The following is a 23,070-nucleotide window of genomic DNA, read 5'->3' as shown; positions in this document are numbered from 1 at the left end:
TAACATGCCTAGAACTGCTTCCAAGTTCCCTCAACTAGTGGCATATAAAAGCTGCTTTTACAGAAGTCTCCAGTTGCCAGCCTACATATCAGCCAGCGATTTGCATAATCCTTAATACCTCCCTCCCCAAGTTCTTTTTTCAGCCACCTACTGCAAACAAGATCTGGCTCAAGCTTCCCTAAACTAATCCATGCTAACACCATTTAGAAGGGGGACTATTCCGTGTAAGTTGGCACAGCCGAATAAGCTCCCCATTGTACAAACGGCAGTCTTACGAGAAAGACATTAATGAATATGCCGGTGGGGAGAGTCCTCAGCTTCTCAGCTGCTTGCTGGAACCCTAACGCTGGAAGAAACTCGAATGTTTTTTTAACCAAGGTAAGGAATTTAACTCTACCTCCCTGTCTGAATCCTAACAGCTCTTCAAGACCCAGATCAAAAGCAGTAACTTCATGAAGACTGAACTGGTCTGACCCTTCAAGTCTCCTTCCTGACCCCCAATAATCAGTCTCTCTTTTGAACTCAAATACAGTTTTTGGTAATTTTTTATGACCCCTCCCCCAACCTTGCTCAATATATACAGGTTATTTAGAGGCTGGCATTGTGTCTTTGCAAAATCCGTAACTGTAGCATAAACAATACATGCTTCTTGAATGAATACATACATACATACATACATATATACATACATGCATGTTTTAAATTTTTCTTTTTTTTTTTTTAGCTAACTTCCTACGCTACCTCTTCTCTAGTATCTCCAGGCTTCTGGTCACTCTATTTATTCCCCCTGGAAAACCCTTCCTTCTCACCCTTTCGATCTGCTTAGACCAGTGCTGTTGGATCGAAATTTCTGTGATGATGGAAATGCTCCTTATCTGTGCTGTCCGATATGGTAGTCACTGGCCACATGTGGCTACTGAACATTAAAATGCAGCTAGTGAAACTGAGAACTGGAGTTTTAAATTTTATTATATTTTAATGAATTTAAAATTTAAGTAGCCACATGTGGCTAGTGGCCACTGTGCTGAAGAGCATAGGAGCTTGACTCATCCAAGAGGTCTTCCCGGAGAGCCACTCTGGAGGTCTTAGTGCCATCAGTGTGAAGGTGGATTTGACACACACTCTGCACTTGACTTTATCATAACCTTTGTCACAATATACTTGGTTGTCTGTATATTTACCTGATTCCTCCATTGGACTGTAAGTTCCTATAGGCTTGAATTATGTCTTATTCATAGTTTTATTCCCAAAGACCAAGTATAATATTGGCATTTTGGAGGGGCTCGATATTTTTTTCAATGAAAGGATGAAAAAAGGAACTGATGGCTCAGTGGACTGGTAGAGACATTTCTACATATATAATAAATCTACAAAGCAGATATCTTGGAACCAAGTGAGCTGGGAACTAAGAGATTAATGGTGATGATGTGACAAATTATCTCTGTCTAAGGAACATGCACAGCTCTTTAGCTTATCTTTCCTTACAAATGCAGGCCCTGTCTTCTGCATAACTGGAACTGAGGAACGACTAGCTTGCAGAGCTCCTGGTCATTAAGCCATGACTGTCCAGACTTGCTCTTTAAGAAAATTCCCAGGAGATAAAATTCACTGCAATGATGAAGTGAGATAAACATGCTTTTGCTGTGATCCCATGTTCTCACATACCCCATACCAGTCTACAGAACAGCTGGACTCATTCATCAGATTTGAAAATAATCAGGTCTTCACACTCTGTTATCACGGGTATGGTTGTTCCAAAGGGTATGCTGGCAAAGAGCCTTCTTAACTATGTCCTAGAGACTCAACCACCTCCATCCAAGGGACTGGGAAGTTCTCCTTCACTAGCATTTCTTCCAAACCCACTTGCAGAGCATAAGGGAAGTTCTCATTCAAACCAATAATGGTCCTAGGTGTCTCGGAAAACCAATAAATGCCAAAAGTTGGCATAGCACCGCTCATGTCATTTGAGGGTACATAGCTGAGCCTCGCGGCTAGACATATTCCAAATATTTGTATAATTTCAAGTAATTTGTACAGGCATAGTAAAAGCCTATTTTAGGCAGTGGAATTTAACATATATTTCTTGGTGAGCCTTTCATCTTTTGTGTAATTTTAGCCCTAATATTTTAACATTAAAATATTCAATGTTATAAAATGTTTTCATATTCATATGTTTGTGGACTGACAAACCATAAAACAAGAACATGTGTTTGAGATTCTAAAATATGCTGCACTGAGCTCTGCTTTCTAAAATAAGCTTTTAACTATTTTAAACAATTTTTAAAGTCATTTTCATTCTTACATATTTCAATTAATTGGTGAATTCAAAGCAACAGCTGTGTAACTCCCAGGGGTTTTCATATCTAAGTCCCTATAAGGAGCAGAGTAATTTAGTGCATTAATCAAAACTGGGAGTTGAATTCTAGAACTGAGTTTACCACAGCTTTGCTGAATGATCAAAGGTAAGGTACTTAATCTCTCTTAGTCTCAGTTTTCTCTTCTATGAGAACTTTGTACAAGTATGTTTTAAAAATCATGAATTAAACCAATAAAAGAAAGAGAAGTAGCCTTTGAAGTAGGGGGGGGGAAGGAACGAAGATAATACATAAAGAGAAAGAGAAATTACTGTGTCTCAGGTACTGTATCAGATGATGTCCCTGTATCACCTCATGTAATCCTGAAAATAACTCTATAAGTGAGGCTCTACCATTATCCCCATTTTACAGATGAGAAAACGAGGAACAGAGAGGTTAAACAATCAGGTCCGGCAGCTAGGATTTGAAGCCAGGCAGTCTGATTGTAGGGTCTTTGTTCTCAACCAATGGTTCATTCTACTTCTCAAAGAAAAACAAAAAGCAAACTCAGCTTATTCTTAATTCTAGTTGAGAGCTGTGGCTCCCATAAAAGGCTAGCTTGATCATCTGTGTGAAAGGTGGGAAAATGTTCTACATATCTTAAAATATGAGCTATCAGTCATTATTAACATTATCGTTAAAGGCACAGAGACTTGGTATTCTCCAATTTAACATTCAAGGTTTCAAATACTAAAAAATAACCCTCAAATTCCAGGACCTATAGTAATTTGAACTTTCGCTGGGGAGCAGATTTAAACTACATTTGCTACACAGTTCTGGGCAGGAATACTGTCAGTCTGGCCCTCCATCCAGGGTCAGGACTGCAATGTGGTTTTCTCTGCCTATTGTCCTGGGTACAGGGATGTGATGTGCTACCTGCATGGGTTTGGGGATTCCCAGCAATGCCAGGCAAAACTCTCAGGAATGTCAGGGGTCTACTGCTTAAAAAAAGAAGAAGAAGAAGAAAAAAGGAAGCCTAGTACATAGCTGACACTAATAATAAATATATGCCAATTAATTGTCACTGCTTCTACCCCTACTAGAATCCAGTCACCGTGTTGTTTTGGGGTTGCCAAAGCAGAGATCCAGCATGGAAGGGTCAGATTTCAGAGTAGGGTTCAAATCTTCAGTTTGCTACTTGCTGGCTGAGTGATCCTGGGCACTGTCCTCTGAACATCAGCTAATCTGCCTATAAATACAGGGAGATCTATCTATCTATCTATCTATCTATCTATCTATCTATCTATCTAATCTGAATCACTGAGCTATACACCTGAAACTAGCATGACACTGTAAATCAACTATACTTCAATAAAACAAACAACAACAACAAAAACCAGGGATACCTACCTCATAAGGTAGTTGTGAGGATGGAATAAGAGAATACATGTAAATGCCTAGTCTCGGTGCTTTATGTGCCGTTCCTCACTGAATCTTCATAACATGAAAATCACATGGTCACATGGCCCATGATCAGCACTCAATGCATGTTTGATATTATTATATAGTTACTCACATCCATTGATGTGACGAAGAGACATTCTGTGCCAACTATGTGTTAGGCAGTCAGATCCCTCCCCTGAGGGGGCCTAGGCACTAGTAAGGAGGTTACAGTCTGGTTAACATAAGACTCACTCAGCCTTAAAATAATACTCCATTAGTATCACCCCATGGGAATTAAGCTATTTTATATTTTCAGTTTAACTTTCTTGCTTGAGAATGGATTCAGTGACATTTAACCATCGAGTGATATGATAAAGTTCAATCAATATAAGTCCGTATACTTCCATCATGGCTGGTGAAATAAAAATGGTCAGAGATCGATTTCTCATAAATGGGATAAAGCGGGATCCATATAATCTACCTCAGATAAGTGTGAGAGACACAAACATATCTCCAGTTTACTTAAGATACTTGGATTTATATTTAAATAAACAAAGGCTTGGCTAGAGAAGCACAGAAAATGTGGAAGAGCCACATTCATACTCCTAGGGAAGCCAACATTTTCTGCAATAAGTCAGTTGAGTAACTATAAATATCAGAAAGCTTAAGGAGATTTTTTAAACCCTCAAAACACTGTGCATCCAAGCAAAAGAGACACGTAAACAAAACAAAACACCAAAGAACTCCTAAATATATTTTCAGACATGCACTGAGTTTTAGAAACAAAAATATAATTCGTAAAGTAAGGTAGTAAAGCCAGCTAATTATTAAGAATTTGAAAAATGCAGTAGAGGGAGGATAACCTGCTCTATCATTTGTTCCCTGTATCCCAATACTCACCCCAATGAAGAAAAATTGCATGAAAGTAAAGAAATGTATCAAAAAAAGAAAATCAAGTGGCCAACAAATATAGAAAAAGATGTGTAACATTACCATAATGTACAAAATACAAACAAAAACCGGCCAAGATTTTGTTTTAAAATGGGAATGTTTAATACTTCTGAAAATGCTATAAGATAGATGTCCTCCTATGTTACACAGAGGAATGAAAATAAGGGTAAATTTTAAGAAATTTGGTAGTACATATACCAAGTCTTGAAGATGTTTATTCCCTTTGACCTAGTAATCCTAATTCTAGGAATCTATCCTAAGGAAATAATCAAAGATATAATTAAATAATTTCAGATCTGTTTCTTGTTTGATTTATTTTTCTAATCAAAAGGTTATTTCTAGTAGAGGAAATCTAAATACCCAGAAATAGAAATAAAGTGAAAATTTTTATGCAATAGCCATAGGATAAGTTATACAATTATTAACATGTTTTCAAAAGATATTTAGTGATATGGGAAAATGCTCATAGCATCATGTGAAATTTTTCAAAAGCAGGATATAAACTAGAACTCTTATGCAGGGCTTCTCTGCAGAGCTGCACTTGGCTGTGGCTGGCAGAGCCCCCAGATACCGATGCAGGGATTTGGGAAATTGTGGGAAGGATTCTCACCTGCTCAAATATCTCTCTCCTACCCACTTGTCATGGGTCCTGAAATTCTACCACTGCTGAATCAATCATCTGAGTTAAGTCCTACCTTATCCCTGGAGCTTTAAAAAAAAAAAAAAAAAAAAGCCCAAAGCGTGGAACGGCATAATAAGTCACAGTACCATCTCCATCTAAATTGGTTTATGACTTGTCTTCCTTCATTCTATCAACAAACATTTACTGGGCACCTAGAACGTGCAGGAAAGATGCCAGTCCTGGGACATGGCATCAAATTGGCCTCTGTTCTCAAGGAGTTCACAGGCTGGCAGTGAGGCAGGTACACAGACGATGACATGTAATAAATCCTGTACAAGGAATAGATAAACAAGGTGCAAATGGAGTCTACCCCAGCAGAAGGCGTGGCTCCTGTCTACCTGAGGAAGTTGAGAAGACTTTGCAGGAAATGTGATGTGCATTTGAGCGAAGTCTTGTAAAAAAGGAGGAGTGCAGTTTGCAAAGCGAAGGAAATAGGATAGGAGAGGCAAGGCAGCCAGAAGCCCTCAGAAAAATGCCAGCCTCCTGGGAGGGGCTTTCAGAGAGTGACCATGGTGCGCGGAGCTGAGTGAAGCAGGAGAGGCTGGGAGGGACATAGGACTGGTACCCTGGAAACATGGGCACATTTCCATGCGGAGGTGCCAAAAGGGAGAAGCACATTCCAGGAAAGGGTGCAAGCGAAACACTTGCCGACTCTGAAATTCTACCCAAGTGCGCTCTTCTTGTTCCCGCTTATTCTTCAGATGCTGGCGCTCTACTGAAATCAGGTTACTGCCTTGCCTCTCTGGTTGCACTTCTAATCTCTAGAATCCAAGGCCACAGTTGGATGAAAATCTCATCCTCCTTAAACACATCTTCTGTCTGGTGATTGCAAATACCGTTTCAAAATAAAAATACTTGATGTATTTATTTTTACTGTGGAGACTCACCGATTCTGAGAACCTAATGATTCATCTTATACTAAGGCAGATAAAATATATAAAATATACAATACTATATAGTACAGCTAGATTTTCAAACAAACAGGGGATAGAAAGACCATTTCAAAGGATACCAACAGGAAAAATATATTCTTGGTTAGTTTTGAAGATTGGATTCTCCCTTTTATTTTGTTAACAAAAGAAAAATCCCACACTTTCAGGAAAACTCTGCCTCCCTCCTCTATCTTCCCCAATGCCCCCACTTCCATCCCCCTCAAGGCACAAGTTTTCTGACAGATCTGCTGTACCTGCCACATAAAAAACCAACTCAAGGCAGACCATCATCCCGAAGTGCAAAGCAAACTCTCCTTATTAGCGGTGCTGGCAAAAATCTTGGAAAGTGTAAGCGACATAAATTCCAAGAAAAAGACCAAAATATATCTCTGCAAAGCAGAACTTCCTTGTAACAAGTTGTGTTAAATTCCTTTTTTGCCCGCTTGGCTATTCTAACATAAGCTGAACTTATTTGTACAACGTTCCAAAGCAGACAAGGAGACACGCGTGCGCACACGTATACAAACACACAAAGAAGACGTGCCTGAAGACTGTGTGAGAGGGGGTGTTCCAAACCAGACCGACCGTGCGTGGCGTCCTTGCCCAGATGCATCTGACTTCAGGCTTGGGAACGTTAAACAAACACAAAAACAAGAGCCGGCGATGCGCGTGCTGGGCTGGGTGACAGAGGCAGCAAGCAAATATTGGGATTGTATTTCACCTGTTGCTACGGTTACCAAAACAGGGTGGATACTTGCAGAAAGAGAAAGAGAGAGAACTGGGAAGACAGTGAGTCCTCGGAGACTATCTGAATGTGTGTGTGCGCGGAGCCGCTGGTGAGGGTGGAGATGGTGAGAGCCCAGAGAGGGCCCATGGAAAGGGACAATTTCAATACTGCTTTGTGATGGGTGCTCAGAGAGCTCGGTCCCCACTTCACACCAGCACGAAACAGATCTCCGAAAGCCCAAGTAAGATCCATGCAGTCCCCAAAATCACAGCAATGAGAAGTGGGAAGTTTACTTTTGCTTGGTGGCAGGCAAAATCAAGTCAGCTTGTACTGGGTGCCAAGAGAGGCAATACTTATCATGAATCCATGCTTTGGATAACCAAGCAGAATAGCTTAGTGGTCTCACGTCAAGACCCCCAAGTCTCAGGAAGAATTATAGAAACTGGACCCATTCCTTCAGGCATTCTGATGATGAACTTCAATTCCCATTGGATATAAAAGGGAAAAGCTGACTGACCCTCTTCTCCCCAGGTACTGACAACGCTTCAGGAAACACTCCCTTAGAAAATTCACTATCACGGCAACCAGCAGATGGCTTTCTCTGTCAACTCCTGACTAGCACATGGAGAGTGAAGTACTATAAATTGAAAACCTGGAATCTGGGTTCTAATTCCCCTTCTTTTGCTAATTAGCTACGTGACCTTAGACCAGCTGTTAACTTGAACTTCAGACCTTTGTTTCTCAAAGGAAAGAATTTTGCCAATATAATCCTTTCCTGCTCTGGAATTTGGTGATTCATAAGCAACTGCTAATCTCTCAAATTCTCATTTTCAAAACAAATAAAATCAAATGTATAATCCCACGTGTTTGGGATCCTGATCAGCACACGGAATGTAAATGCTGTAGGAATTTATTCTGTTCTGTAGAAATATAAATACATGGTTGCTAGCTCTTATCAGTGATCTCATAATCTAATCACTTACATTGTACCACAAAACTCCACACAATATATTCCTAAATTAAACATCCTACAGTTTAAACGGGCGAAGTGGTAATGGCATGTGAAAGTTTATACTTCCAGCCAAGAGAAAGGAGTCAGGGCTTGTATTAGCTCTTAGAGTTGTGTTGTTGCTTTTCGTTCTTTAATTCAGCAGTTGTCTTGGCCAGACAGAAATATGAATCAGCCTTCTCTCTGGTGTTTAGATGACGAGAACTAGAGAAGCTAATAGTTAGGTGGCTGGGCCTAGCTATTAATTTGAGCTTCATCTTATTGATACTTTAACACCACTGAATTTCGCTTTTGTAAGAACTTGCTTCAATTCGGGATAAGTTATCATGGGGACTCCAGGGTCAGCATGATATAGTAGAAACAGGACAAAAATCAAAGAAGACTTGGGCTCAGGGCCTGGTTATGCCACTGGATCATGCTGGAAAAGTCACTTAGAACCTCTCTGTGTCTATAAAATGAGGATAGTAATAATTCCCTGTTGACCTTAGAGGATTGCTATGAGGCTCCGAGGAGACAATGTACATGGAAGCACTTTGGAAAGTGCTCTACTAATATGAACTCATAGGACGATCATCCCCACTGCTGGCAAAACATTACGGTTTACGGTCAGGACCAAGGGCCCAATGCCTGGGTTCACATCCCAGCACCATATTTTACCAGCTTGTCTGTTCTTCACAAGTTATTCAACCTCTCAGTTCATTTATAAAATGAGATTAAGAACAGTACCTCCCTAAGCGTATTGTTTGGAGAATTAAATGAGATAATATATTGCAAGATGCTTAACATAATTTCTGCCACATACACAAGTGATTAATTACTGTTAACAATTATTATTTTCTACCATGGTGTTCTAAGAAGGCAAATTGCCCTTAAAATAAGATCCATCATACATATTAGTGACAGTGTAGATTTTCGTGATTGTTGTCATAGAATCTTACCTAATTCCTATCCACCTGCATATTGGACAGTGGTTTTTCACAGCACAGAGGGAGAATGATTCTGAAGGGTGGTCATCTTGGTTCAGCCCATCATCGCGTTTTGATCACTGGCTACGGGGACACATGGCTGCTGGCATGATTCGAAAGTTAATGAGAAGAGAGTGTCTGTCAAGTCAACAGCATTTCCTGCCTCTCCACAAAGCTTCTGAGAAGCAGACAGCCTATTTATTCACTGCTTTTTTATTCCTGGACACTTAGGAAGTGAAGCTGGGGATGATTAAAGCAAATAGGCAAATCGCAGAACGGCATTTCTCAAGAGTGCCAGAGAGATGTTACCTGGAGACTGTCTTTTCATGTGTATAAACTTTCCAGGCAACTCCATATGGAGCCAGGCTTCTCTGTGATTTATCTGTTGGACAGTGGGTGGCCAACGGGCACTGTAGGCGAACAGTTATCCAGCTCGATAATTAGGGAGGGGAAAGGCAAACACAAACACACCCAGGTTGACATTCAAAACAAAGTAGAGATTTAACCATGGATTGCTGACTCTACCACCCCAGTTTTCTTGTCTGCCAATCTGCCAGGAGGAAACCATGAGCCAAAAAAAGAAGCACTGTTCGTAATTTATCAGTACAGCTGGTGGAAAAAGCACAATTCTGGATAGAAGCGTGAAGGCCTTTGTTGGAGCCCAGCTTTGTGTTTAAATGATGGCTTGATCTCCCTAAGTCTTTACCAGGTTTGGTGTCCTCACTTGTGAAATGAGGAATTGGGCAAGTTCTTCACTCAGTGCCCTGCATCTCTCAAAGGTCTTGACTCTCAATCCTTTTGGTTTCTTTCATTCATTCATTAACGTATATATTTATGTATTCATTGAATAAACTGCAAACCTAACTGTGGATGAGGTATTGACAGTAGGTGACCAAAATACAGCACAATCAATCCACCACAGTGGAAGAAACAGCATTTAGTATTGATTGCTCTCAATTCCTAGGAGGGCAATGATATTCCAAGTTCTGTTTTCTAAGGAACAGACATATTGCTTTCCTCGCAAGGAAAAACTATGACGGATATTGTTTCTAGATGTCTTTCAAACACATCAAATGTCGTCAGCTACTCTTTACAAGCTGAATACTTAGCTTAACATTTAACACACTTTATCCTCTCCTTCTTAGCCCCACCTGTACCCCCTACTCACTCCATCTCACCCTGATTTCCAGGGCTAGGGTTTGGTTCCTTCTCATAATTTTAATTCAACTCAACTCAATTAAATTCAGTTCTCATTCATGGGGCCTTTCTCAGTACACGGAGCTTACACAATGCAAGGATTATTTTCAAGGAGCTTCCAATCAATCAAGTGCGGGAGACACACATGTAAAACAAGAAATGTCATGATTAAAATGTGTTTGAATAAGAGGCAGTGAGGCTGGAGCAGTCAGTGAAGCCACAGAGCTCTGGTTAAACCAAGAGGTAAGTTTAGTTGTTTAACTAAACAACCCCTCCACATTTTTTCCAGGTTATCTGGAGATCTAAACTATCCTTGCCATCCTTGTCTCCCGTTAGTATGTATATATAAATTCACCTAAAAAGAATTTGATTTAATCATCTGGTTACTGATACCTGGAAGCTGTGTATTTTTATCAAAGGATCAATGTTGTGACGGAAAAGCTTTGTCATCAGAGTCTGAGACTTTAGCTTTTGCTAAGTGATGTGTCATTGGGCCAGTTTTTTAACCTCTTGGAGCCTCAGTTGCCTCAGCTGTAAAATGGGGACAATATCCCTGTTACGGGGCTGTCCTGAGAATAAAATCAGGTCGCAGCTATACATACCTTCTCACTGGTATCAATACTTCCTGGGCTTCCTACCCCTATCCAAACTGAAGGTGGAATCTGGGCAGAGTGGCCAGAGCCCTCCATGAATAGTTTATATGCCGTCCTCATTTTAATCAGTTCCAATATGAGAGTTGTCATCTCATCATTAATGAGACTCAAGACAGGTGTATGGACAAGTTCTCCCCACCCCTTATGTAGTTTCCAACCCTATTATTGACTTCTTTAAAAAGAAGAAAAGGAAAACCTTTTTCAAAGTTAGATAGAATTGGTCTAATTCTCACAGCTAGAAATGAACACAAATCTACATAACTCTGAGGGCAGCACATCCACATCATTGCAGAATCACTCGCACCCAGCAAAGGCTAGAAAAACGGGTCCCAGTCTGGTTTGCATTTCCTACCTGTTCTGTCTCCTTCTTCCTCCCCTTTTCCACTTCTCTCTGCTCATCCTCCTCTTTCTCTCTCTCTCTCCCCATTGAGTGTTAAAACTGTCCATCAGGTATCCAGTGAATTTCCTCCTAGCCGACCCCATTTTCAGGGAAGACACCCACCGATCCCAGGAATCTGGAAGGAAGAGCCTACCTCTCTGTGTGGTTGCAAAGATGGAAGGCTCTCACAGCTCTGAGTCTGCTCTGACCCCCAAACGAAACCCAATATGCACATATTCACTTGCATAATTGTGAAGTTATATGCTTCTTGGCTTAATTCTTCAGAAAAAGATCCATAAAACGAAATTATTATCTGCCAGACTTATGATCAAATCAGCTTGGATACATTGAAGTGCACTGCTTGATACTAATACACATTAAATCCAAAGAAGAACATGTATGATTCTGATTTAAGATGTTGCAGGTTAATGCAAGATGGAGCTTACTGGGGACACCTATTTTGCTCTCTTCCACAACAGAAGTGACCGATTTGGGGCAAAGAAAATGGATGTCTTCTACTGAGCCATCACTTGTCAGACAGCTTCTAATAAAACTGTACCTGTAAAGCAATCCTGTCTACAGCTTTTGTCCACCTCGAGGACCTCTGAGTTTCCCCAGAGATTCAGGATGATGGCTTTTGTCAGTGGCCAAGAGGGAGTGTAAAGCGGACACTCTGACAGCACCATTCCCAGGAGACTAGGTCTGCAGCGTTGTGAGGTAGGCAACACCTCCCAGGCAGCTCTCTGCTTTCTCTTGTGCTCTGAGAACACACCCCACACAGCGCCTTCATCACAATAGCCCATGTGTGACCTTTGGAAAAGTCCTTGAAAACAGCGAAACCAGAGTCTTAGTTGAAATCTGGAATCCATTCTAGTCTTACACAGGAAGAAAATTAGGCATAGAACAACAAAGCCCATAGCTCTGAGAAACCTGGGGAGGCTCTGGCTGACATTAACATTGTGGAAGATTTTTTTCCTTCTCTACGTTGTATTTTATAAAAGCTTTTCATCTAAGTAAACCAAAGCTGCTAGAAAATATTGTACGGTTAGTAGATGGCAATGACAGGTTTCTCCAGTGAATAAAGCAAGCAGAAATCAGAATAGGGACGCTCAGTAATGTATTAAAAGTCATTCACTTAACGCTTTTCCAAGCTACTAGGTAAATGCTCTTCTTCCAAAATATAAGTGGCCAATATTACAATTTTTCCCTTTGGATTAACAGTAATCCATATTTGTATTGGCAATACCCGGGTTAGGCGTGGGAGTTTGGAGCAGGGGGAAAAGCTGTATCTACTTCATGATACAGTTGGTTTGCCCAGACACCATGGATCTGGAAATAGTCATTCACTTAGAACATGAATCAGCAGAGGAGTATGCCTGCTCAACATTTAACTCGACGAACATTCACAGGGTCACGCTATTTTTACAAGTACAGCCCAATTCTCCCCTTTGTCTCCTGCTGATATCATTCACTATTAATCTGCCATATCGTACGTTTTTATTTCATACATGTAAATAACTAGAAACCTGTACTCCCTTTGGAAGCATTTTCCTTCCTTGCCAGCAAGAAGAGGGGCAGGACACTTCAGAGTCAAGTGGTGGCGTAAAATCCAATGAAACTCAACTGCAGGGCAAGTTGCTTTGGAATTGTGCTTTAGAATCTACCTCAAGTTTGTCTGGCAGGTCCCTCAAAAGGGACACAGACCCTGAACTAAACTAGGTGATTCCGAAATAATCCAGCTGGAGGAGTAGCATCTGATGCTTAGACCCAGAACACTTATTCATACACATGAATAACTTAATTTTATTTTTTTCTTAAGTACCGTCACAATTCATTTTTTATTTTCCTTTAAAAAAAATGTAAATGGCATTACTCTGGTCTCCAAAACAGATGCCAGTTTGGACTTTACTCTGCCAGCAAGTATTTGTTTTGGCTCAGCAGGGCCTGAGTTGAAAAAATATTTGCCGATTCCAAAAAGATTTAACGAGCTTTGCTGAAGGTGCCGGCGCCATCTGGCATGTCACAGGGACTGTGGCACAGCAAAGAGAACTCTCCCAACCACAGATTTTATTTGCTCAACGTAGCCAACACTGGGAGTTCAGTTGCTTCCTTGGGCTGAGAAGCTGCAAGTGAAATGAGTGAAGTTTCCAAGAGAACGTGACCAAAGCAGGCGCCAAAAAAACTTGCTGCCATTGAAAACGAAGTCACTGGGTATGGATGGCTAATTTTCAGAGATGTCAATAACATCCTCACCCCAGCCATTAGACAGGGTCCCTGACGCTGTCAGTCAGCAAACCAAATAAATCTCCCAACTCCTAGCAAAAGCTATCGATCCAACAGCAGATACTAAAAACTTTGCTGCAGTGTATTTTGTTGACATTTGATACCTTACTAACTGTGGTGTCAGAATTTGTACGAAAACTGAATGACCTACTTCAAGTAACTCCAGTAAATATAACCAGCAAATTTACTTTATACGGCCAAGATCGACAGGCATTGCTTTTATTAATATTTGGTAGAACAGAAATGCATGAATCTGTCACTTTGATTGGAAGGACTGACCTTACTGCACATCAGTCTCATACGTTAAAAGTCACTGAAGTTGTCACCTGAAATCACACATTTCAGCATGACCTGCAGTTACCCCGTGAGAAAACAAGGCACTGGTCCTTTCAGCTCAATGTCACATCTGACTATAACAAAAACTGAAAAATATTTTCATAGTAGTATGCGCTTAAAAATCACATGTCTGTCTTGGTGGCCGTGGGGACAGGAAGAGTGGCATTGAAACTGTGACTACCTCGAAGGAGAGAAACTCTGGATTGTTTTTGCTAATTTCACTTTCTGAGCAAATACACACATACTTGGGTGCATCCCTCCTCAACTCCTATGGATCTCCCCAAACTTCCAAAAGTCTCTTTCACTAAGGCCACATGCTGGTCCAATGTTTGTTATGTGAGCATCCGACGCCAAGGTTCAGTGACAAATAGCCTCAAAGAGAGAGCCAAGCTCTGCACAGCTTTTCCACAGAAAGACCTATTCACTGAAACAAAGACAGAGCCATCTACCTGAACTAACTGAAGTCTGGAAGTCAGAGCAGAAATCAAAAGAAAGAAAACGTCGTGAAATAACAAAAAGGATGATTATAACTGTTATTTACCATTTTGGCTTCCGAATGCATCGGCTGGACTTGGGGAGAAGCACAGGGGTTGCTGAGATTTGGACCTTGCATTCCCAGGAGGTTGGAGTTCACTGACATTTGTCTCTCCATCTGAGAGAAAGGAAAGTAACAGGATCAGAAGTCTGAGAAAGGCAGTCTAGGTCATAGACAAAGCTGCATTTCTCTTTCAAATGGATCGTTTAGAATTTCTGTGAATAACTCCCGGCAAAGCCTGTGGTTTGCTGAAGGGTAAACAATATACTCCTGAGCCTTGGACTCACGCACATCAAAGAATCATCCAAAGCTGCGCCTTCTAGAGAATACGCCCGATGCCAAAGAGAGCTACGTGTTGTCATGGTAGATCATTTCCAAACAAAAGTATGCAATACTTCCACTTTTGCGAACACTCCAAATACTACTCATCATGCTTATTTTTATAGCTACACAGAATAACGTATGCACAGAAAAATGCTGGAAGGATACAGAATATACCAAATGGTTATCTCAGGTTATCTGTGGCTCTTTTGTTCACTCTAAATTTTATACAGAAACGTGAATCATTTTAGCAATAAGAAAAAATTCATTTAAAAAGCCACCCTCTTAAAGATGACGTGTCTTCCTGTCTCTCTAACTCACGACCACAATCAAAATGATTCAGCAGAGGTATCTGAGCTGCTGCCCCTGGAACATCTTCTGTTCCCTGTTAACCGTGTCTGACTACACCGGAGCAGTTTTAGGCCTCACAGCAGGGCTAGGGCTCTGGAAAGGTGAAGAAAGCAGTCAGGGTGCTGAAGACTCGTGATCGATGACCCCCACTGTCCTGCTGGCCTGCCCTAGTGTCTAGAATTAACATTCAAATATCTGAATTGAGTTCTGGCATTTTTTTGTAGTAACATCTTTATTGGAGTATAATTGCTTTACAATCGTGTGTTAGTTTCTGCTTTATAACAAAGTGAATCAGTTATACATATACATATGTTCCCATATCTCTTCCCTCTTGCGTCTCCCTCCCTCCCTCCCTCCCTCTCTATCCCACCCCACTAGGTGGTCACAAAGCACCGAGCTGATCTCCCTGTGCTATGCGGCTGCTTCTCACTAGCTATCTATTTTACGTTTGGCAGTGTATATATGTCCATGCCACTCTCTCACTTTGTCCCAGCTTACCCTTCCCCCTCCCCGTATCCTCAAGTCCATTCTCTAGTAGGTCTGTGTCTTTATTCCCATCTTACCCCTAGGTTCTTCATGACCTTTTTTTTTTTTTTTCTTAGATTCCATATATATGTGTTAGCATACGGCATTTGTTTTTCTCTTTCTGACTTAACTTCACTCGGTATGACAGACTCTAGGTCCATCCACCTCACTACAAATAACTCAATTTCATTTCTTTCGTCTCCGGGGCACGTCCCTGTTAAAAAGTAAATACAGCAAAATCTCTATTTCAGTCAAGGAAGGGTGCGTCTGATTCATATTTTCTGTTTAGTAGAAAATTAGCACTTTTTGAAGAACTAGAATAATGCTTAATAAATACTTAATACTGAAATCCCACAGAAAATAATTCGACTTTCCTCAGGGGGGGAAATAGTTTCTTCAATGCAAGAGTTTTTCCATTTGCCAAAGGATAGAAATGAAAACAATGGTTGGAAATTTTAGGGAACCAGGTTTCTGCTCAGTTAGCCTAAGTAGTCTTAGAAAATACAGAGTTCCTTATCACTGGAGTTTGTCAAAGTGTGGAGGATGGAAACCTCACAAAGAAGAGTTGAGAGTAATAGTTGAACTAAATGACCCTTTACCATTGTTGGGACTCTATCACTGCAATTCCTGCTGTGTCCACCCCAAGGGCAGGGGTGGGGGGAGTATAGTTATGACACCCATGTGTGGATTAGCAGAGGTGCCTGCCTAAAGCCTCTCATGAATGACTGGGGGCACATTTCCTGTCACAGCAAAGCACCATCAGCCTTACCTTGGCCAGAATTAGCTTATCAGTTATCTAGCAATGTATGAATATTGTTTCCAAAGGAGCTACTTAATGAGGGAGAACTTTCTAGAGCACTCTAGCAAAACCTTTTGCAGCACCAATTCAACAAAATAAAATAGAGTTGTCCCTCAGTATCCTCTGGGGATTGGTTCCAGGACCCACCTCTGATACCAAAATCCAAGGATGCTCAAGGCCCTTATATAAAATGGCATAGTAACTGCATAAAACTTACACACATCCTCCCTTATACTTTAAATCATCTCCAGATTATCTACAATACCTAATACAATGTAAATACTATGTAAATAGTTGCCAGCACTTGGCAAATTCAAGTGATGTTTTCTGGAACTTTCTGGTATTAAAAAATATATTTTCAGTCCATGGTTCGTTGAATCTGCAGATATGGAACCCACAGGTACGGCGGGCCAACTGTATTCACTCTCATATTCCTCTAAATCTCCAGGCAGCCTGGGTAGTCTAATTTTTTTTAAATCATGGTAAAATATACATAATATAAAATTTACCATTTTAACTCTTTTTAAGTGTACAGTTCAGTGTCATAAAGTACATCTGTGTACTCTCATTGTTAAGTCACGGAGACTTCTCTAAAAAATGCTTATTATTTTATAACTCCCACTTCCAGAGGCTAGGGGATAGGAGAGTCGGAATAGGATTCAACACTTTATTCCAATTAGTGACCTTCTCCTAGAGGGAAATCAAGTCCAAAGGAGCTTTGGCTTTCAGTTTCCTAAAGGAGCATGGTTCAGAAGGACACGTGATTATCCAGCGTCTTCCATCATGCTTTGTAGCCATCATGTTCTACAAAGAAGTGAGAGTAGCCTGCTTGCTGCCTCTTGATCCAGAGTCAGCCACGCTTCCTACTCTTCAGAAAAATTACAGTCTAGGACCCTTTCTACCTTATGACTGACTAATTAAACAAAATACTGAAAACAGGCTGATTTTCCTACCTTAAAAAATTGCATTTTTCCACCTAAGTAATTATAGGGGGTTAGCAAGAGCCTCTTTAAAACAACCATTCAGTGCTTTGTGCTAATAACGCTCTGCCCGTGAGTGTGGCTTTAATGAGTGGACTAGAATTAAGAGGCCAGAAGATGGGAGTGGCTTTGCTAAATACTAAGCGACATTGAGCACTGTAGGTAAAACATCCAGGGAAAGGATATCACCTTTTTTTGAGCTTCTTCTTTTCCCTTGAAACAAACTGGAAAACAGGAGCTAAAATGCCTGCGGTTCACTGGGGTTTTGTAATTACAAATGGGTGTTCGTATTCCCAAATTATTTCGGCATTTGACTTTCAAGATCAGAAATCACGACCCGGTGAAGTGCTGGAAGCCAACGCCCGCCTTTTTCTTCACCACATGCCAGCATCTAGCACAGGGCTTGCTCCATGGCAGGTGCTCAACAAAATGTTACGAAATAAATAAATGAATGAACAAATTCATCATTTGTTTCTGACCTAGAGCTTTGTGAAATACGTAGCCTGACAGCGTGCACTACAGATCAGTTAAGAATCTCACCTTCACCTACAGACATAAACTCATCTTTTATGCCACAGGAAGCATGATTTCTCAGGGCAAGAACTCTATGGAAAGACCACACTTGACAAGCCAAAATTACAGTGCAAGGGCTGGCGACTTGATAATAAGGAAGAAAAGGCCCAGATTTCTAGGGCCTAGAACTCTTAGGATATGCTTTTAGATACCTTGTGTTAATTTTCTTGAGCTACATCAGTGTCACACCGAATCACGATTTCCCAACCTTGGCGCTACTGACATTTGGGGCCAAATAATTCTTTGTCGTCGTAACTATCCTGCGCATTGCAGAATGTTTAACAGCATCCCTGGCCCCTACCCACTAGATGCCAGTAGCACTTTCCCAAAGTTGTGACAACCAACAGTGTCTTCAGATATTGCCAAATAACCCCTGGAGTAAAAAACTGTCCACAGTTGAGAATCACTGCTCTAGACTGACACTATTTTCATGACAGCTGTACACATCGCTGACATGGGCTTGGGAACTCCTGACTCTCTTTATCTACACTGGCTCTTTACCATGCACCTGATCCTTCGCTTCTATTCTGACGCATCAACATTTTTTAAAAATTTCAAGTGTATTGACTTCTCTGTTAAAACTTTAAAGACTCTTTTTCTTTTTTTTGATGTGGACCATTTTTTTTTAAAGTCTTTATTGAATTTGTTACAATACTGCTCCTGTTTTATGTTTTGGTTTTTTGGCCACGGGGATGTGGGATCTTAGCTCCCCGACCAGGGATCGAACTCACACCCCCTGCGTTGGAAGGCGAAATCTTAACCACTGGACCACCAGGTAAGACCCAAAGACTCTTTTTCTGTTCAACTCCTCTATTATTTCAAGTTGTACAATGAAGTGATGTGGTAGAAACCAGGGCCAGGCACGCTTTTCTCTGGGTCTTTTCAGCCTAAATGTCCCACCTTTGCCCCTGGGAATGGAACACAGTTTAGTCAAACAGGGAAAAAAGGTCATTGTAGTGATATTTTTCTGGACAATGCATAGAATTCCTGAAAGGAAACTATTTTGGACGAGAAGGATTTAAAGCCTGGATGAAGATGGCTTGTGGTAGAAGTCTCCATGCAATTAGTGGGGTTGAATGAAACCCAGCATCACAGCATTGGTGGTGCTGTTTTCCTTTACCTAAAGATGTTTAAGGTGAGCAGTGCAGGTAAAGTCAGTCAGCTCACTTGTCCTTCTGACCCAATTTTGCAAAGAATCTTTCTAGCCTGAACTACCTGATACTTACAGTGGGCAGGTCCATGTCTCTACAATTGGGCCACCAAGGCTTTCTCCACGCCCCTGCTTCCACTTGGATAAATGAGCAAATTGCTCATCCTGGGATGATCTGGGCTGTTCAGCATGAGGTGAGTGTGCGTCCTAGTCACGACTCTTCCCTTACAAGCTGTGTGACATTAGACAAATCCCTTCAATGTCTGACTCTTCAGCTTTTCATTGGTAAAATAAGTATATCAATAATGACTGCGATCATATTCCCACAGGACTGCTGTGAGGACAAAATGAAACAGCAAATGTAGACAGTTCCTTAGAATGCTAAAAATACTCTGCAAAACATTCCTGATATTATTGTGGGAGGGTTTTAATTGAATTGTCATATCACCTCTAAGGCTTTTCAGAACCTTATGGCCCTGTAAATCATAACACCAGCCATGTGCACCGAAGCACAATGCCAGGGAGGATGACGATGTACGGGGTGGGGATCCCGCGGCAGGAGAGCAAGGTTTGCTCTGAAACAGTCTGTATGTGCGTTCTACATGAATCTGTTGTTTTCAGAAGGGGCAGTATAATATCATGTACGCCGGTAGACTCAGGAGCCAGACCACCTGGATTTAAATCCTGATTCTGTCACTCACTAGCTCTTAGTGACTTAGTCACTTAACCAAGTTCCTTAGCCTCCTGTGCCTCAGTTTCCTCATCTGCAAAATGAGGGTAATAACAGTGCATACCTCAGAGGTTTGTTGTGAGAGGGAAAGGAGAGAATGTATGGATCATGTAGTGGTTGAGAGAGAATTCCTGGGTTCAAAACTCAGCTACTCTACTTCTCAGCCAAGCAAGCTATTACCTTACTTTCTCCATTCAAATAAATGGGATAGTATTAGTACCTACCTGAGAGGGTTGTTTCACATGTTGATGAAATGCTTAGAGAGTGACTGGCACACGGTAAGCCCTCAATAAACGCTGCTAACGTGATTAACAGAACATGATACACACGGATACGTGTTAGCAGTTATTATGTACCATCGTTATTATTGTTATTATTCTAATTATCACTCTGAGTCCTGGCTAGACCACTCATTGGCAATTTAATGACACTCTGTATGTAGCCCAAGCTATAGGCTTTGGAGTAGTCATAAAATCCCGTGTCCCTGGACAAATTCCATTCCCTGGGTATGACAAGCTCTCTTGTCACCAGCAGGAAGATGGAACCATGCCTCATTAGGGAAGCACTGTAGGATGGAGAAGCCAGCAAGATGCCTAGGGATGCACAGCAAGGCACTCAAAGCAGACTGGCACCCAGCTCAAGTCTCCATCCAGAAGAAGCCACTTTCTTCCCTGTCAGCTTAGATCTCAGCTCGTCCTGTACTCTTTCAAATGGGGCAACCTCGGCACAAGTCAGAAGCACTTACTGGCATCAAGACGGCAGAAGAGCCCGGCATTGTAGGGTTGGGCAGGGTCCCTGGCATGGAGGCTGGCATGGGCTGTCTCTGTCTGTTGTGAAGATGGAGCAGAGAAGATAGAGAGCCTGGGACAGGCCTGGGAACAAAAAAAAAGAAAAAAATAGCAAACATTATTCTCAATGCCCTGATCAGGGGATTCACTGCCTGTTTCCCATGTCCAGAGCCAGCGGGGACAACACCATTACATGAGCAGCAGATCAGATCCCCTGATGGGAGCCACATAATTAAGGATATTAGGGAAATAATAACAAATGAAATACAAGCCTGGCTTCCTTTGCTACTTCCTAGTTAATACATCAAATTCCAGTCCATTTCCTGACCTCTGTTATCTAACTGATATTCAATAGACAACACGCCGGTAAATCTCCTACAACCTTGCATCTCAGGAAAGGGACCTGGTGGTGAAATCCTGTGTGTTTACTCTGAAGCCTCTGCCCTCTGGAGGACCTTAGAGCCTGAGATCTGTGTACATTTGTTTTATCCACACTCTCTCACACCACTGCCTGGAAGCCTGCCTGGCTTTGCTCTGGATATACTTTCACTATCTGGATTTGCAGAGTCAACTTCATTCATAATTTCCCAATAGAAATCCATTTTGACTTTTTCACAGTTCTCTACTTTGAGTGGAAAAAAAACCCCAACAAACGCAGGTCACAAACCAAAGTAGCTAGATTATGGTTCACAGCAATGCAACGAGCCTTTCTCAAGGCAAGTCTGGAGCCCAGCCCCCAATTACCAATCCCTCATTTCATAATAGCTCGAGGTGTTAGGCTGTTTGACAGAAACTGATTTCGGCCTGACCTGCAGGACTTGGGTAAGCATTCCTTGGGGGAGTACACAGTTCTTTTGCTTCAATTTGCCAGAAAAAAATTTAAGGGTCTTAAATTGATTTAATGAGGCAGGGAATATGGGACTGAGGGAAAAAGGGAATTATTTGTGTTTATTAAAAATGGCAAACAAGTGACCTCCTTGGCTAGATTCTCAATCCTCTGATGCTCTCGCTCTGGGGAGCTGTATAAATGTCAAACCATCGAAGTAAAGACTTAACAACAAACAAATAAAACAAAATAAACAAACACCCTTCAGGACCTCTGAGTCTTCCATGTTAAACCATCTTATCCTGAATGCCGTGATAGAAACTTGTGCCTCCTAAATTAATGTATTTTCTTAAAAAAAAAAAAAAAAAATCCCTCATGCTAAGCGCTGGGTAAGGATTGCCGAGAGACGTTCTCTGCAGGCCAACGCCTTCCTGTGTTTCAGGGAAGGGTAGGATGAAGAGCCTTTTCTTTGGAGCTCATTTGCCTCCCATGGGTGACTCATGGAGCCTAAACTGGGAAAAAGAATGCCAAGATATTCTTCCTTCGCATTGCTGTTACGATTCCAAAGAAGATTAAGTTTTCTGTTCTTTTCGCCTGAAAGGTCCCTTGGAAACATAGCTTGCTATCAGAGTTACACACATCATAGAAGGATTAGTCCTAGATTAGTCCTAGATTTATGTTTAGGAAGTTGTATATATGAAAATATAAAAAATATATAAAACCTTTACACAGAGTTTACGGAGATGTACACAAATTACAACCAGTTCTATTAATAGAATGTGTGTGAGTGGTTACATAGATAGGCTAATAGAAGAAGCTTGTAACAATGAAATGAGTGTTCTCAGAAAAGCAAATGAAGTACTATGGGTATTTCTTGGCATGTACCCTTGGGACCTCCGGAGGATGGATGAACAGTAAGGATTAGTAAGGCCTTTGAAGGCCCTTCAGCTTTTACAATTCTAGGAAATTGCTGGTCTCAACTGGTCCAAAATTCTGTAGTTGTAATGTCACTGGGTCTTAAAGTCTATGTCATTCAGAGGTGAAGAGCTCAGTCAGAGAGGTATAAAATGCTGCTCAGTCATCAGACATTTCTTTTGTATTCTATAATGTTTTGTTTGGGACCTTTGCTGAAAAGAAAATAGCTATATATCACAGTACAGAATATTTAATAATGGTCAGTTCCTCTAAGTACAAGATTAATAATCTGAACTCCCCACTTTCATAATGAAACCCTACAGATAGTTAATTATCCATCCAACCATTCATCTAAAGATATCCACATAGATAGAGACAGACATCTATACATACATGCATGCATGCATATAGATACATAAATCTATACATACAGACAGTCTTCTACCATATATCTATTCCCCTAGTCACCAGAGGTAATGCTTTGAGTGCAGACAGTTAGGGACACGCAAAAACTGTTATAGGAAAGACAACTAAAAATATTAGATTATGCTGATGTGCAGTATCATCCTCATAAACAAGGGCAACACATTATCATCATTTATATTTTGTTCCCAACATATTAATGGTAACCTTGATTATCAGTTTTTACTGATGGGCTATTTTTTAAAAAAAGAAATCAATTAAACAACTTAATGGTGATGTAAATGAAGACGCAAAAGTAATTAA

At 41.0% G+C, this 23,070-nt stretch overlaps 1 protein-coding gene across 1 annotated transcript in view; it reads right to left on the bottom strand.

The window, feature by feature from the left end:
- Positions 1 to 23,070, bottom strand: part of CREB5 (cAMP responsive element binding protein 5) — a 334,938-nt gene that overhangs the window by 84,823 nt on the left and 227,045 nt on the right. Inside the window, exons 5-6 of the mRNA XM_060020658.1 lie at positions 20,561 to 20,687; positions 14,393 to 14,503 (exon numbers count right to left, since the gene is read on the bottom strand). Coding sequence (XP_059876641.1) covers positions 14,393 to 14,503; positions 20,561 to 20,687 — 238 coding nt within the window. The remainder of the gene's footprint in view (positions 1 to 14,392; positions 14,504 to 20,560; positions 20,688 to 23,070) is intronic.

This window comes from Delphinus delphis, chromosome 9, assembly GCF_949987515.2.
Source record: "Delphinus delphis chromosome 9, mDelDel1.2, whole genome shotgun sequence".
Lineage (NCBI taxonomy): Eukaryota > Metazoa > Chordata > Mammalia > Artiodactyla > Delphinidae > Delphinus > Delphinus delphis.
Note: the sequence above shows the minus strand (reverse complement) of the source record. Positions and strands in the feature narration are given on the sequence as shown.